Below are 18,075 nucleotides of genomic sequence, written 5' to 3' on the forward strand. Positions count from 1 at the left end.
AATAATAAATAAATAAATAAATAAAAGAAAAATTGCATGTTTAACAAGTAAAACGGCAAAACCGTATTTGGGACAAGACTATGTCTTGGAGACAGAATCACTTTGATGCTCAAGGCATGTCTCGTTCTCATTCTCCTATCTTCTTTGATATCGCTGCTTTTGGGCGCGATCGTTCAAACTTCGCCGGCCACGACCACGAGATCGTCCACGATGCATCTTCGATGAAATTAACTTATCTAATTTCAAAATTTCTCTCCGTTGCGTGTCGGCCCGGGATGATTTTTTGTCGATGCGTAACGAAAAGTTCCAGTTTTTAAAAAAAAATAATCGTGGCTATCGTATCGTCCGAAATTATTTTTTTATTTTGCACAAACAATATACAGTTTAACCCAATTATAATGTCATCGAATATAACGACAACCCTAATATAACGTCAAATTTTTATCGATCCTACGATTTTACTATACTAGATAATGTTAAAAAAATATCCACTTGTAACGACATAAAACCGTTTTAACGTCATATTTGAAGCACTCCCAAATTTACAAAATTAGATTACAAATTTTATTTAACATAGAAGAAACTACGTGTTCGGTCCTAAGGTCAGAGTTCACTTCTTAGAATGACTGCGGATGGTACACTCCCCCTACCTACAGTGACCATACGTCCTTTATTTAAGAGGACAGTCCTTTATTTCACTGCTCTGTCCTTTAACTTTATTTATTTACTAAAATAGGCATTTTGTCCTTTATTTTGTAAAGTTGACACAAAGTTTAAAAAATTTTTTTAATAATATATTGAACAAGTTAGTCACGACCAGTGTTGCATTGTTACATAGAGCGCAGTAGTGCAGTGTATCGCCAACCAAACGGCCCACTGACAGTACCAAGGGGTGGACACTCTTATGGGGATTTTTGTGATAGTTTTTTAACTCTCTAGTTGGTGCATGATACACTTGTTAATTAAAGCTGAAGTTATTTGAAAGAAAAAATGAGGGGTTTCTTCCTATTGTTATTAGAAAAGTGGTTTTAGCATTAGAAAAATCAGAAAATATACAAGCCAAAAAATGCAATGATGCTGTGTACACATTTTATCAAACGTGCATAGATTATCTAAATAATTGGGACATGTTTTTTATTGAAATAGAGATGTTTGAATGGGTCACATTATGCGAAGTCCCTTTGTGGGCGAACGTAGAGGAAAGCTATATCTTTATTTTGAATCATTGGTCCGTAAATATACTTGATGGTGAATTATTTGATGAAGTTTTATGTGTAAAAAAATGTCACAAACGAAAAGATCGACGAATGGCGACAGAATAACTAGCCCTGCCATCAAAGGTGGATTGAGATTTTTGAAACATTTTACATCAAAAGAAATTGTTTCAAAAACATTTGTAAAAACTAAAATCGTAGAATTTTCTTTGTCTCCCTGGATCTAATGCCCCCATCGAACGAATATTTTCGTTGGTGAATAATGTGTGGACGAATGAAAAAAACTAATTTAAAAGTAAGCACATTAGAAGCATGTATGTCCATCAAATACAACTCTCAAATGAACTGTATGGAATTTTATGACTTTAAAGCGTGAAACGGTGCTATAAAAAAATTAAATCTACTGAAAAGTATCAAAATTAATGTTGTTTAAATTTTTACAATGTGTGTATGTGTAATAATTCAGATTGTTTGAAATTTTAATGTATGCATTGTTGTATGCTACTATTTTCGTAATAAATGTTATAAACTTATGAATTTTATAAGGTATTTTTTGATTTTCATCGATATGTCCTTTATTTTACCCAAAAAAATATGGTCACTGTACCCCTACCTGACTTCGGTGGGGTGAGGTGGCTGTTTTGCCTGTTTGTAGAAGAGGGTCGCCATTTTGTATTTTATTTTGACTCGATCTCGGTCTCCTGACTACCTACAAGTCTGGATTTTTTTTATTCGCAAATGATTTGGGCATCTAATACTCTGTGCCAAATATCAACTCTCGACATGTACTGTACAGTACTCCTTCATACCTCTATGCTGGTAAGAACGGGTGGCAGTACGATTTTATAAACAAGGCATAGTCTTGTCAATAAATTGCCAAATGAATCCTAAAAGTTTCAGTCGAAAAATAATACTGTATATCCAAACGTTATTCTCAGCATTTTTCATTCACTTAAATGAAAATAATCCTAATTTACAGATTAAAAAACTTGGAAGTGAAGCTAATTTCAAAATGTATTAATATTCTATATACAGTCAAACCCCAGAATAACGGCCACTGACGTAAACAAAACAAAAAAAAAACCTCCAAACAATGGTCATGTTTTTTTTTGTTTTGTATACATTTCGAAAAGAAACGTTGTCTCCTTTTAGAGGTGTCCGTTATTGGAGGTTCGACTGTATCTTTATTATTTATGCGGGTTTATTTTTCAAAATTATCTTCCTTTATTAATCATCGGCAGGTTTGGCGGGCAATTTGTCTTTATCGAATTCGAAAATGTCGTCACTGATGACGTCATACTAACGGACTGGCGAATCATTTTCCATTATATTATAGATTCGAGCGTTTTTTTTATGTAACAGTTATCGTATTATCGCTGTTTTTATGAAGCTTCAATGACCGCCCATTAATTACGTGTACAGTTTAAGGGGGATCTCGAAAAGTACACCGTTGTACACAGTGGGAAAGGAAGGGTAAGGCATTGTCTACAATCTCTACATGGACTTTTTTTACAGGTGTTAGTGGCGTACGAAAATATTTGCAGAATTTTTTAAGTCATTGCTTCAGTGTCAGGGGGTCAGTGAGCTATTGTACATGTAATTAAAGAGGAGAGGGTTTGCTAAAAGTACTGTACATCATTGTGCACAAATGGGAGAGAGTCAGAAATGGCTCTCAGATATGACAAGTCTTTGAACTTGTCATATAATTAATAAACAGTTAAGGTTCCAGATGCTTAAATTAGGAATAACATAAATCAGTTTTAAATCACTCTCAAAATAATCTTAAAAGTTTATCTCAGTTAACTGATTTTTGGGTATTATGAAGCAATAAGTATTCTGTATTTTTAAACTCATATTTTCACTATTTAATTAATATTTTGACTGTATTTCTGAATAGGTAGATATGGCTTTTCTCATGTCGGTTGAGGGAGAACAGGAATTTCTCTGGGCTTGGAGAAAACTTAGTGGCCCATAGTACTTCTTGCCTGTATAAATTAATGTTATTTTTACTAACGAAAAATAAAATCTCTAAGACTGCTATTTATTAATAAAGAAACATTCTATTGTTCAAAAAACAAAAAACAGCAAAAAGGGATCACTTTCAATGGCCCTGATTTATTTATACAGCTTGTCATGGTTTTATCTTGGAAATCAAATTAACAACATTTAATTGATTTACAGAAATACAAGTTTTAAAATAATTTATGCATGTGCACTTAATTTCCCATTATGATAGAGAATCTTCAGTATATTGCAGAACATAATTTGATTATATACTTGGCAAATTATGCTATAGAATGATTCACTTTGACTCCATTGTTGATCTATTAACAACTATATTTTATAGAAGATAGATTATTCCTGAATTATTGAAAAGAAATATGCTCTACACACTTGTTACTACCCAACTTCACTGCCTGTAACCGGTGTTGTTGTTCTCCAATGCAGAGGATTTTGCAAATGTTTTCAAACCTAATGTGGTTCTTCTTATGGTGCTATGGAATTCCCTATATGAATTCAAATTTCCAGTCTAGAATTAACTGTTGCTTTGGAAAATCTTTCTGGAACGTTGTCACCTATAACCGGTGTTCTTCTTCTCCAATGCAGAGGACTTTGCAGAGGTGACAACATTCCTGAAAGATTTTCCAAAGCAACAGTTAATTCTAGACTGAAAATTTGAATTCATATAGGGAATTTCATAGCGCCTGAGAAGAACCACATTAGGTTCGAAAATGTTTGCAAAGTCCTCTGCATTGGAGAAGAAGAACACCGGTTACAAGCAGTGAAGTTGGGTAATTTATCTACTCCGGTGTTAAAATTTCTTTTAGTTTACACTTGTTACTTTTGAGTATAACTATAATTATTCAGTTGAAGAGGCTACTCAAATTACATAATCAAAAAAAACATTGATGTTTCATTTATTTTATGCTGGGTACTAAATTTTTTCATTTCTTTGTAGTCACTTGTGGTATATCAATTGCTCTTGCTTGTTACAAAAGAGCAAAATTTTAGAGAGAATGTCTCGGTTGTTTAAAACCCTCATGATTAGTTTAAAATTAGTTTTTTTATGAATTTACTTTTCAGATAAAATTATTCATATATCCATTTATACAGTATAATTGTCTGTATCAGTTTAATCAGAAAATTAGTCAAATTAATGAATGTAATTAAATTTTTACGCTTCCTTGTCGACAATATTAAGCTACAAAATATATTATTTTTTAGTAAAGTTATTTAAATGAAATGTTTAAGTTTAATATATTGAATCATTAATTAAATTTATGTAATTAATTTAAAACATATTTTGTTGAAATAAAATAGTTCTAAAAATATAAATTTTAACAAAATAAAAGAACTTTTTTGGTATAAGTGCCTCTTAAAAGAAATGATTTTTCTCATTAATTTCAAACAAGAAGAATCGGTCAACAGCTTAAAGGATAAAACTATTAATTTACAAATGCATTAAAGGAAATAATAATACAAAAGGAAAATAGATAATTTAAAATAGTGGTAAAATTAAATGGGCTTTAGTTATTTGTCGAGAGTTACTTTAATTCTAGTGAAACTATAATCTTGTTTATCATTTAAAGAGAATATGTAGAATAAGTTTTCTAAAAATATATTGAATTATGTTGCATTGATGTGACAAGTGCAGCTGATGCTACAGATAGAAAGATTGTCATACATTTTATTCTCCCACTTGCTTCTTATATAAAGTATTTCTTTATACTATTCTATTTAGAAATACTTATCAAATAAATTTAAAATTTTCTTTAATATATAACTCAATTTATTAAATGTATATAAAGTAATTATAACTGTTGTTCATCATTCTTTATTTTTAGTTTTTAGATTAGGTGACCATATGTCCTGGTTTATCCAGAACTGTCCTGGATATCTCCTGTCTTAATCCTCAAAAATAAAATAAAATAAAATTTTAAATACAATCATCTTATAAGTCTTCTGATGCAACATAACCAATTTATAGTACAATATATAATTCTTAAAAAATAATGCAAGTTTAGACATTTTTAGGCCCATGTTTTGCTCTTAAAAACCGTTTTGGTCCAGGCAATAAATAATATGGCCGCTCTATTTTAGATAAAATAAATTAATGTGTCGTTTGGATAAAATTTTACAATATCAAGTTAAATTCAAAGTCTTGTAGGTATTAAAATATATTTTTAGAATTTTAAAAAGTGTCAAATCAGTTGCTATTTATGAGAGAATTATTTTCTGGTGTCGTCTTTAGTCCAAAATCAATAATGAAATATTCAAAAACTAACTATCAGTCAATTTTATTGGCATCTGTCAAATACATCAACTGTGTCCATGTTAAGCATTCTTTAGTTGAGTGCTGTAGAGATGAAATTGCAATGCAACTAATTTCTGAAAATCAATAAATAGAATTTTAAATTATTCAAAAACTATTTATTTATTTATTAAAAAAATTTTTTATATGTATTTTTTTTTGCAAAAATTTGTTGCATTTATCGTTTATGTATGTCACATGTTTATTTTTAAGTGCCTAAACACACACGCTGTTTATGATAAAAGTGCCATAAAATAAATTAAAAGTTTCATTATTGATTTGAGACTAAATAGGTGATAGAGAAATAACTTTCCCTAAAAAAAAAAGGAGATGGACTAGTAAAAAAATGTTTACAAGAACCTTACTTCACCTAAGGATTTGTTACATCAAGGAGGAGTGCACAAAAGCTAGAGGGCGACAATTGTTTTTCAGATACTTATTGTAACACAAATCTGAATTTTATTTTACAGATTTGTGCTACAATAAATATCTGAAAAAACAATTGTCAATCTCTAGTTTATGTGCACTCCTTCTCTTCAACGTAACAAGTCCTTAAGTTCTCATAAACGGTGGGTTTTTTCTTTAACAATACCTAAAATAAGGACAGGAGACATTGATCATAAGTGGGCTAGATAATTTTTAAAGTTGTTAAAATATTTTTTCATATTGAATTAAAATTATAAAAATTTATCTAAATAAAACATTGGTAAGTTTTAGTTATATTTATATTTTTAGTATTATATTCAACAAATATCAATTCAAATTATTTAAAATGTTAGAGCCATTCATTAATTATTGTTATTTAAATAAAAGACAAATTAGGGCAATTTGTTATGTCAACAGCTTTTGAACCACTTTTGACCCCTTCCTTTCCTGTTATGTACAATATATTTTTGACAAACTTCTCCTCCTATCACTAAAAAAACTCCATATAGACAATGTTTCGACACCCCTCCCCATCATGTATAATGATATGTTTCATCCAACTCCACTTAAACTTTATGTAATTAATGGATAGCCCCTAGATGATGATACTTAAAATATAGAATTTTAATTCTATTGAAGCAATCTTAAATGTTGTAACAAATAAAACTTTATCTTATTTTTTTTTTCCTCTAGTATTTGATGTAAATTATTGTTGGTGAAATTATTTGTATTGAGGACAATTTTTTTAATATTAATATCCTCCAACTTTGATAAAATGTTATTGATAATTATGATTTTTCTATTGTCATAAGAATAAATATTTATCTAAGCTATAATTTATATAAATTTTAATTTAGGCAATAAGAAAATTATCTTTAAACAATGAAGTAGTGTAATTTTGTTCTTTATCTAAAATATTTTTACACGATTTACTTCAGTGATACAAAATCATTTAATTTTTTATAGTAATTAAGATTTAAATGTAATTTATTATTCTAGAAATAGAATTTAAATTAATTTATTTGAAGCATAGTACTATTATTAATCATGAATTTTTCTTATTCTATGAATTCTAATAAATTATTTTCTTCAAATTTGTTTTGAATTATATAATTTTAAATCAAATTCAATAAAAATAATCTCTTCAGATTAATCAACAATATTTATTTTTAATTAAAAATACTGTAATGTAAAACTTTAACTTTTTTAAATTGATTAAGTTATTATAGATGTATGAAGTGTTATTTTACTTTAAAGGAAAAAAATTATCATTGAAAAATGCTTAAAATGGTCTTTGTTTATATTAAATTTAATTTTAAAAGGTTACAGAATTTTAAATATTTTCAGTCATAACAAATTCTTAAAATAATTAATTTTTGTTCTCCTCAGAAATTATGAATGACGTGATTAAAGCTGTCAAAAAGAAAGGCGAATGGAAAGTTCTTGTCGTCGATCAATTAGGCATGAGAATGATATCTGCTTGTTGTAAAATGCATGAAATAGCATCAGAAGGAATTACAAGTAAATTTTTATTTGTTTACATATTTTTTCAAATTGAAGTTTAATTAAAATTTTCATCGGAATTGTTTACATATTGTGAATTAATAATGACACATTAGTTAATTTTACATTGAAGTGTATGAGTGAAATTTACTAATACCAGATACTTCTTTTTCCTTACTCTCTGGAGAAAATTCATGAAATTAATTTTATTGGGTGAATAAGTATAATGAATTATTTCAGCCAAATAAACTTAAATTTTGTCAGTCTGTTAATTGAACTGTCAAAGAAAAAGATAGTTGTTTTAAGCAGATCCAGAAACTCAGGAATTTCTCCCAAGAGACTAATCATTTGATAGCAAATGTGAATTATACAGTGTGAAATTTAATATGGCACAGCTGTTATTTTGACACATTATATAAAAAAAAATCAAAATTTATACAGGAAAATTTTATATGTATAGATTTTTGTTTCTAACTATTTTAGTTGTTGAAGATTTAAATAAAAAGAGGCAACCACTGCCATGTATGGAAGCTGTTTATTTAATAACTCCGACCGAAAAGGTAAAAAATAAATTACATATTTTAAAATTAATTTTAAAAATTTCATACAAAAATAATCTCCTTTTTAAAATTTATTTATAGTCCATTGCAGGTTTAATAGGTGATTTTCAGTGTCCTCAACAAATGTATCGTGGTGCACATGTATTCTTTACAGAAGGTGAGAAAAAATAGTTTAAGTAGAATCATATATAAATTTGACTAATAAATTTTCTCAGCATATATTATTTCAATAAATATTAGACATATATTTTCTCTAATATTTACTTTAGTACAGTAGAGTCCCGAAAACTCTGCCTAATGTGGGCCGAAGGGTGGCCAAGTTTGTGAAAATGCCGGGTTATCAGGAATGGTGTTAAAAAAGAATAAGTACGAGTGAAACACTTGCACTTATTCTTTTTCTTCAGAAAATACTGTACTGTACTTGTATGTATTGTTTGCTTGAAAATACAACAGAGAATAAACTGCCCAAATACCCTTAAACAAAGGAAAAGTACGGCATAGAGCCTTTGTGAAGGCATAGAGCCTTTACTACATGAAAATGAAAATTAATGAGTACAGTGTACAGTAATATACCTGATAACACAGACCTCAGAAAAATACTTTAAGAGGCATAAAGAAAACTAACTAGGGGTTTTTTCGCCCTGCCAGGGTGTGGCCGAGTTATCCGGACTGCCCGGTTATCGAGTGCTGAGTTTTCGGGACTCTACTGTAGTATGAAAATGAACCATTCATTTGCCAAATCAATTAACTCCACAAAACAAAAGTACAGAAATGATAATATATTCTATTTTTTAAAATTTCTTTTAAATTTTAAATTTAAACAAAGATTGTGGAATATATTTTTATATATCATTACATTAAAGCATAGTTTTAATATATTATATAACATTGTTTATGCAAAAAATGTAAGAACAATAACCATTATTCTAAGGATATACTAAAGGAGTTAATTAATTTGGCTTGTGAACGGCTCAAATATTACTACTAAATTAACTTCCAGTGTTAAATAATAAAAAGAATGGATAAATTGATGAAATTTTTAATTATTCAAGTTTCCCCCTACAGTAAAACTCCAATTATCTGTATTGCCTTCCAACTTTGTTAATTAAAAGTAAAATAAGCATAGTATGTGTATATAAAATACCTGCATGTAAAGTAATTTTTTTTTCTAAAAGTAGAAAATAAAATACACATTTGTAAAATATTCATTTGTAGGTACATTTCCACATTTAATATTTTGTTATTTGCACATAATTATGTATACACATACATAACATGGTGTTTGGATAGGAAAAAATGACTTGAATATATATATATATATATATTTTTTCATATTTAATACATTAATAATAATATTTGTTATCCTCAATACATTGTGTAATAGAGAAATTTGTGTTCAATATTAAGAAAAATGCATTAAAAATGAAAGATAGTCTTTACTATTTTGTTTTCTTTTATTCTGATATGTTAAAATAGAAATGTCAAGATTAGCTTTCATAGTGATTGATAGAAATTGCCATATAATCTGTTAATCTCTATTACATAATTCAGTGACATCATCATGTCATAACAGATTTTTCAATAAAAAAAACTTAAACATTAAAAATTTTTATGTGACAAATGATACAATAAGTGTGATTCATGTATATATTCATTGTATTAAAATGTTTTAGGTTAACGGAATATGAAATTATGTAATGTGGTTTTATGACAATAAATAAAACATTAAAATATTTTTAAAAAATTTTTATCTATACTAATATTATAAAGAGGTAATGTTTGTAAGTAAGATNTACACATTTTATCAAACGTGCATAGATTATCTAAATAATTGGGACATGTTTTTTATTGAAATAGAGATGTTTGAATGGGTCACATTATGCGAAGTCCCTTTGTGGGCGAACGTAGAGGAAAGCTATATCTTTATTTTGAATCATTGGTCCGTAAATATACTTGATGGTGAATTATTTGATGAAGTTTTATGTGTAAAAAAATGTCACAAACGAAAAGATCGACGAATGGCGACAGAATAACTAGCCCTGCCATCAAAGGTGGATTGAGATTTTTGAAACATTTTACATCAAAAGAAATTGTTTCAAAAACATTTGTAAAAACTAAAATCGTAGAATTTTCTTTGTCTCCCTGGATCTAATGCCCCCATCGAACGAATATTTTCGTTGGTGAATAATATGTGGACGAATGAAAAAAACTAATTTAAAACTAAGCACATTAGAAGCATGTATGTCCATCAAATACAACTCTCAAATGAACTGTATGGAATTTTATGACTTTAAAGCGTGAAACGGCGCTATAAAAAAATTAAATCTACTGAAAAGTATCAAAATTAATGTTGTTTAAATTTTTACAATGTGTGTATGTGTAATAATTCAGATTGTTTGAAATTTTAATGTATGCATTGTTGTATGCTACTATTTTCGTAATAAATGTTATAAACTTATGAATTTTATAAGGTATTTTTTGATTTTCATCGATATGTCCTTTATTTTACCCAAAAAAATATGGTCACTGTACCCCTACCTGACTTCGGTGGGGTGAGGTGGCTGTTTTGCCTGTTTGTAGAAGAGGGTCGCCATTTTGTATTTTATTTTGACTCGATCTCGGTCTCCTGACTACCTACAAGTCTGGATTTTTTTTATTCGCAAATGATTTGGGCATCTAATACTCTGTGCCAAATATCAACTCTCGACATGTACTGTACAGTACTCCTTCATACCTCTATGCTGGTAAGAACGGGTGGCAGTACGATTTTATAAACAAGGCATAGTCTTGTCAATAAATTGCCAAATGAATCCTAAAAGTTTCAGTCGAAAAATAATACTGTATATCCAAACGTTATTCTCAGCATTTTTCATTCACTTAAATGAAAATAATCCTAATTTACAGATTAAAAAACTTGGAAGTGAAGCTAATTTCAAAATGTATTAATATTCTATATACAGTCAAACCCCAGAATAACGGCCACTGACGTAAACAAAACAAAAAAAAAACCTCCAAACAATGGTCATGTTTTTTTTTGTTTTGTATACATTTCGAAAAGAAACGTTGTCTCCTTTTAGAGGTGTCCGTTATTGGAGGTTCGACTGTATCTTTATTATTTATGCGGGTTTATTTTTCAAAATTATCTTCCTTTATTAATCATCGGCAGGTTTGGCGGGCAATTTGTCTTTATCGAATTCGAAAATGTCGTCACTGATGACGTCATACTAACGGACTGGCGAATCATTTTCCATTATATTATAGATTCGAGCGTTTTTTTTATGTAACAGTTATCGTATTATCGCTGTTTTTATGAAGCTTCAATGACCGCCCATTAATTACGTGTACAGTTTAAGGGGGATCTCGAAAAGTACACCGTTGTACACAGTGGGAAAGGAAGGGTAAGGCATTGTCTACAATCTCTACATGGACTTTTTTTACAGGTGTTAGTGGCGTACGAAAATATTTGCAGAATTTTTTAAGTCATTGCTTCAGTGTCAGGGGGTCAGTGAGCTATTGTACATGTAATTAAAGAGGAGAGGGTTTGCTAAAAGTACTGTACATCATTGTGCACAAATGGGAGAGAGTCAGAAATGGCTCTCAGATATGACAAGTCTTTGAACTTGTCATATAATTAATAAACAGTTAAGGTTCCAGATGCTTAAATTAGGAATAACATAAATCAGTTTTAAATCACTCTCAAAATAATCTTAAAAGTTTATCTCAGTTAACTGATTTTTGGGTATTATGAAGCAATAAGTATTCTGTATTTTTAAACTCATATTTTCACTATTTAATTAATATTTTGACTGTATTTCTGAATAGGTAGATATGGCTTTTCTCATGTCGGTTGAGGGAGAACAGGAATTTCTCTGGGCTTGGAGAAAACTTAGTGGCCCATAGTACTTCTTGCCTGTATAAATTAATGTTATTTTTACTAACGAAAAATAAAATCTCTAAGACTGCTATTTATTAATAAAGAAACATTCTATTGTTCAAAAAACAAAAAACAGCAAAAAGGGATCACTTTCAATGGCCCTGATTTATTTATACAGCTTGTCATGGTTTTATCTTGGAAATCAAATTAACAACATTTAATTGATTTACAGAAATACAAGTTTTAAAATAATTTATGCATGTGCACTTAATTTCCCATTATGATAGAGAATCTTCAGTATATTGCAGAACATAATTTGATTATATACTTGGCAAATTATGCTATAGAATGATTCACTTTGACTCCATTGTTGATCTATTAACAACTATATTTTATAGAAGATAGATTATTCCTGAATTATTGAAAAGAAATATGCTCTACACACTTGTTACTACCCAACTTCACTGCCTGTAACCGGTGTTGTTGTTCTCCAATGCAGAGGATTTTGCAAATGTTTTCAAACCTAATGTGGTTCTTCTTATGGTGCTATGGAATTCCCTATATGAATTCAAATTTCCAGTCTAGAATTAACTGTTGCTTTGGAAAATCTTTCTGGAACGTTGTCACCTATAACCGGTGTTCTTCTTCTCCAATGCAGAGGACTTTGCAGAGGTGACAACATTCCTGAAAGATTTTCCAAAGCAACAGTTAATTCTAGACTGAAAATTTGAATTCATATAGGGAATTTCATAGCGCCTGAGAAGAACCACATTAGGTTCGAAAATGTTTGCAAAGTCCTCTGCATTGGAGAAGAAGAACACCGGTTACAAGCAGTGAAGTTGGGTAATTTATCTACTCCGGTGTTAAAATTTCTTTTAGTTTACACTTGTTACTTTTGAGTATAACTATAATTATTCAGTTGAAGAGGCTACTCAAATTACATAATCAAAAAAAACATTGATGTTTCATTTATTTTATGCTGGGTACTAAATTTTTTCATTTCTTTGTAGTCACTTGTGGTATATCAATTGCTCTTGCTTGTTACAAAAGAGCAAAATTTTAGAGAGAATGTCTCGGTTGTTTAAAACCCTCATGATTAGTTTAAAATTAGTTTTTTTATGAATTTACTTTTCAGATAAAATTATTCATATATCCATTTATACAGTATAATTGTCTGTATCAGTTTAATCAGAAAATTAGTCAAATTAATGAATGTAATTAAATTTTTACGCTTCCTTGTCGACAATATTAAGCTACAAAATATATTATTTTTTAGTAAAGTTATTTAAATGAAATGTTTAAGTTTAATATATTGAATCATTAATTAAATTTATGTAATTAATTTAAAACATATTTTGTTGAAATAAAATAGTTCTAAAAATATAAATTTTAACAAAATAAAAGAACTTTTTTGGTATAAGTGCCTCTTAAAAGAAATGATTTTTCTCATTAATTTCAAACAAGAAGAATCGGTCAACAGCTTAAAGGATAAAACTATTAATTTACAAATGCATTAAAGGAAATAATAATACAAAAGGAAAATAGATAATTTAAAATAGTGGTAAAATTAAATGGGCTTTAGTTATTTGTCGAGAGTTACTTTAATTCTAGTGAAACTATAATCTTGTTTATCATTTAAAGAGAATATGTAGAATAAGTTTTCTAAAAATATATTGAATTATGTTGCATTGATGTGACAAGTGCAGCTGATGCTACAGATAGAAAGATTGTCATACATTTTATTCTCCCACTTGCTTCTTATATAAAGTATTTCTTTATACTATTCTATTTAGAAATACTTATCAAATAAATTTAAAATTTTCTTTAATATATAACTCAATTTATTAAATGTATATAAAGTAATTATAACTGTTGTTCATCATTCTTTATTTTTAGTTTTTAGATTAGGTGACCATATGTCCTGGTTTATCCAGAACTGTCCTGGATATCTCCTGTCTTAATCCTCAAAAATAAAATAAAATAAAATTTTAAATACAATCATCTTATAAGTCTTCTGATGCAACATAACCAATTTATAGTACAATATATAATTCTTAAAAAATAATGCAAGTTTAGACATTTTTAGGCCCATGTTTTGCTCTTAAAAACCGTTTTGGTCCAGGCAATAAATAATATGGCCGCTCTATTTTAGATAAAATAAATTAATGTGTCGTTTGGATAAAATTTTACAATATCAAGTTAAATTCAAAGTCTTGTAGGTATTAAAATATATTTTTAGAATTTTAAAAAGTGTCAAATCAGTTGCTATTTATGAGAGAATTATTTTCTGGTGTCGTCTTTAGTCCAAAATCAATAATGAAATATTCAAAAACTAACTATCAGTCAATTTTATTGGCATCTGTCAAATACATCAACTGTGTCCATGTTAAGCATTCTTTAGTTGAGTGCTGTAGAGATGAAATTGCAATGCAACTAATTTCTGAAAATCAATAAATAGAATTTTAAATTATTCAAAAACTATTTATTTATTTATTAAAAAAATTTTTTATATGTATTTTTTTTTGCAAAAATTTGTTGCATTTATCGTTTATGTATGTCACATGTTTATTTTTAAGTGCCTAAACACACACGCTGTTTATGATAAAAGTGCCATAAAATAAATTAAAAGTTTCATTATTGATTTGAGACTAAATAGGTGATAGAGAAATAACTTTCCCTAAAAAAAAAAGGAGATGGACTAGTAAAAAAATGTTTACAAGAACCTTACTTCACCTAAGGATTTGTTACATCAAGGAGGAGTGCACAAAAGCTAGAGGGCGACAATTGTTTTTCAGATACTTATTGTAACACAAATCTGAATTTTATTTTACAGATTTGTGCTACAATAAATATCTGAAAAAACAATTGTCAATCTCTAGTTTATGTGCACTCCTTCTCTTCAACGTAACAAGTCCTTAAGTTCTCATAAACGGTGGGTTTTTTCTTTAACAATACCTAAAATAAGGACAGGAGACATTGATCATAAGTGGGCTAGATAATTTTTAAAGTTGTTAAAATATTTTTTCATATTGAATTAAAATTATAAAAATTTATCTAAATAAAACATTGGTAAGTTTTAGTTATATTTATATTTTTAGTATTATATTCAACAAATATCAATTCAAATTATTTAAAATGTTAGAGCCATTCATTAATTATTGTTATTTAAATAAAAGACAAATTAGGGCAATTTGTTATGTCAACAGCTTTTGAACCACTTTTGACCCCTTCCTTTCCTGTTATGTACAATATATTTTTGACAAACTTCTCCTCCTATCACTAAAAAAACTCCATATAGACAATGTTTCGACACCCCTCCCCATCATGTATAATGATATGTTTCATCCAACTCCACTTAAACTTTATGTAATTAATGGATAGCCCCTAGATGATGATACTTAAAATATAGAATTTTAATTCTATTGAAGCAATCTTAAATGTTGTAACAAATAAAACTTTATCTTATTTTTTTTTTCCTCTAGTATTTGATGTAAATTATTGTTGGTGAAATTATTTGTATTGAGGACAATTTTTTTAATATTAATATCCTCCAACTTTGATAAAATGTTATTGATAATTATGATTTTTCTATTGTCATAAGAATAAATATTTATCTAAGCTATAATTTATATAAATTTTAATTTAGGCAATAAGAAAATTATCTTTAAACAATGAAGTAGTGTAATTTTGTTCTTTATCTAAAATATTTTTACACGATTTACTTCAGTGATACAAAATCATTTAATTTTTTATAGTAATTAAGATTTAAATGTAATTTATTATTCTAGAAATAGAATTTAAATTAATTTATTTGAAGCATAGTACTATTATTAATCATGAATTTTTCTTATTCTATGAATTCTAATAAATTATTTTCTTCAAATTTGTTTTGAATTATATAATTTTAAATCAAATTCAATAAAAATAATCTCTTCAGATTAATCAACAATATTTATTTTTAATTAAAAATACTGTAATGTAAAACTTTAACTTTTTTAAATTGATTAAGTTATTATAGATGTATGAAGTGTTATTTTACTTTAAAGGAAAAAAATTATCATTGAAAAATGCTTAAAATGGTCTTTGTTTATATTAAATTTAATTTTAAAAGGTTACAGAATTTTAAATATTTTCAGTCATAACAAATTCTTAAAATAATTAATTTTTGTTCTCCTCAGAAATTATGAATGACGTGATTAAAGCTGTCAAAAAGAAAGGCGAATGGAAAGTTCTTGTCGTCGATCAATTAGGCATGAGAATGATATCTGCTTGTTGTAAAATGCATGAAATAGCATCAGAAGGAATTACAAGTAAATTTTTATTTGTTTACATATTTTTTCAAATTGAAGTTTAATTAAAATTTTCATCGGAATTGTTTACATATTGTGAATTAATAATGACACATTAGTTAATTTTACATTGAAGTGTATGAGTGAAATTTACTAATACCAGATACTTCTTTTTCCTTACTCTCTGGAGAAAATTCATGAAATTAATTTTATTGGGTGAATAAGTATAATGAATTATTTCAGCCAAATAAACTTAAATTTTGTCAGTCTGTTAATTGAACTGTCAAAGAAAAAGATAGTTGTTTTAAGCAGATCCAGAAACTCAGGAATTTCTCCCAAGAGACTAATCATTTGATAGCAAATGTGAATTATACAGTGTGAAATTTAATATGGCACAGCTGTTATTTTGACACATTATATAAAAAAAAATCAAAATTTATACAGGAAAATTTTATATGTATAGATTTTTGTTTCTAACTATTTTAGTTGTTGAAGATTTAAATAAAAAGAGGCAACCACTGCCATGTATGGAAGCTGTTTATTTAATAACTCCGACCGAAAAGGTAAAAAATAAATTACATATTTTAAAATTAATTTTAAAAATTTCATACAAAAATAATCTCCTTTTTAAAATTTATTTATAGTCCATTGCAGGTTTAATAGGTGATTTTCAGTGTCCTCAACAAATGTATCGTGGTGCACATGTATTCTTTACAGAAGGTGAGAAAAAATAGTTTAAGTAGAATCATATATAAATTTGACTAATAAATTTTCTCAGCATATATTATTTCAATAAATATTAGACATATATTTTCTCTAATATTTACTTTAGTACAGTAGAGTCCCGAAAACTCTGCCTAATGTGGGCCGAAGGGTGGCCAAGTTTGTGAAAATGCCGGGTTATCAGGAATGGTGTTAAAAAAGAATAAGTACGAGTGAAACACTTGCACTTATTCTTTTTCTTCAGAAAATACTGTACTGTACTTGTATGTATTGTTTGCTTGAAAATACAACAGAGAATAAACTGCCCAAATACCCTTAAACAAAGGAAAAGTACGGCATAGAGCCTTTGTGAAGGCATAGAGCCTTTACTACATGAAAATGAAAATTAATGAGTACAGTGTACAGTAATATACCTGATAACACAGACCTCAGAAAAATACTTTAAGAGGCATAAAGAAAACTAACTAGGGGTTTTTTCGCCCTGCCAGGGTGTGGCCGAGTTATCCGGACTGCCCGGTTATCGAGTGCTGAGTTTTCGGGACTCTACTGTAGTATGAAAATGAACCATTCATTTGCCAAATCAATTAACTCCACAAAACAAAAGTACAGAAATGATAATATATTCTATTTTTTAAAATTTCTTTTAAATTTTAAATTTAAACAAAGATTGTGGAATATATTTTTATATATCATTACATTAAAGCATAGTTTTAATATATTATATAACATTGTTTATGCAAAAAATGTAAGAACAATAACCATTATTCTAAGGATATACTAAAGGAGTTAATTAATTTGGCTTGTGAACGGCTCAAATATTACTACTAAATTAACTTCCAGTGTTAAATAATAAAAAGAATGGATAAATTGATGAAATTTTTAATTATTCAAGTTTCCCCCTACAGTAAAACTCCAATTATCTGTATTGCCTTCCAACTTTGTTAATTAAAAGTAAAATAAGCATAGTATGTGTATATAAAATACCTGCATGTAAAGTAATTTTTTTTTCTAAAAGTAGAAAATAAAATACACATTTGTAAAATATTCATTTGTAGGTACATTTCCACATTTAATATTTTGTTATTTGCACATAATTATGTATACACATACATAACATGGTGTTTGGATAGGAAAAAATGACTTGAATATATATATATATAAAAGACAAATTAGG

The 18,075-nt window shown here is 27.9% G+C and overlaps 1 protein-coding gene across 3 annotated transcripts in view; it reads left to right on the plus strand.

Moving 5' to 3' along the window:
- Window positions 1–18,075, plus strand: part of LOC111615105 (protein ROP-like) — a 44,546-nt gene that overhangs the window by 7,971 nt on the left and 18,500 nt on the right. The window contains exons 2-7 of one of the 3 annotated variants that reach the window (XM_023356500.1): window positions 7,342–7,473; window positions 7,939–8,015; window positions 8,097–8,172; window positions 16,068–16,199; window positions 16,665–16,741; window positions 16,823–16,898. In XM_023356500.1, the coding sequence (XP_023212268.1) occupies window positions 7,342–7,473; window positions 7,939–8,015; window positions 8,097–8,172; window positions 16,068–16,199; window positions 16,665–16,741; window positions 16,823–16,898 (570 nt within the window). Of the gene's footprint in view, window positions 1–7,341; window positions 7,474–7,938; window positions 8,016–8,096; window positions 8,173–11,102; window positions 11,111–14,797; window positions 14,822–16,067; window positions 16,200–16,664; window positions 16,742–16,822; window positions 16,899–18,075 lie in introns of those variants that run through there. The other 2 variants (XM_023356502.1, XM_023356503.1) reach the window with 2 other exon arrangements.

This window comes from Centruroides sculpturatus, unplaced genomic scaffold, assembly GCF_000671375.1.
Source record: "Centruroides sculpturatus isolate CEXI.00-Female unplaced genomic scaffold, Cexi_2.0 scaffold1408, whole genome shotgun sequence".
NCBI classification, from domain to species: domain Eukaryota; kingdom Metazoa; phylum Arthropoda; class Arachnida; order Scorpiones; family Buthidae; genus Centruroides; species Centruroides sculpturatus.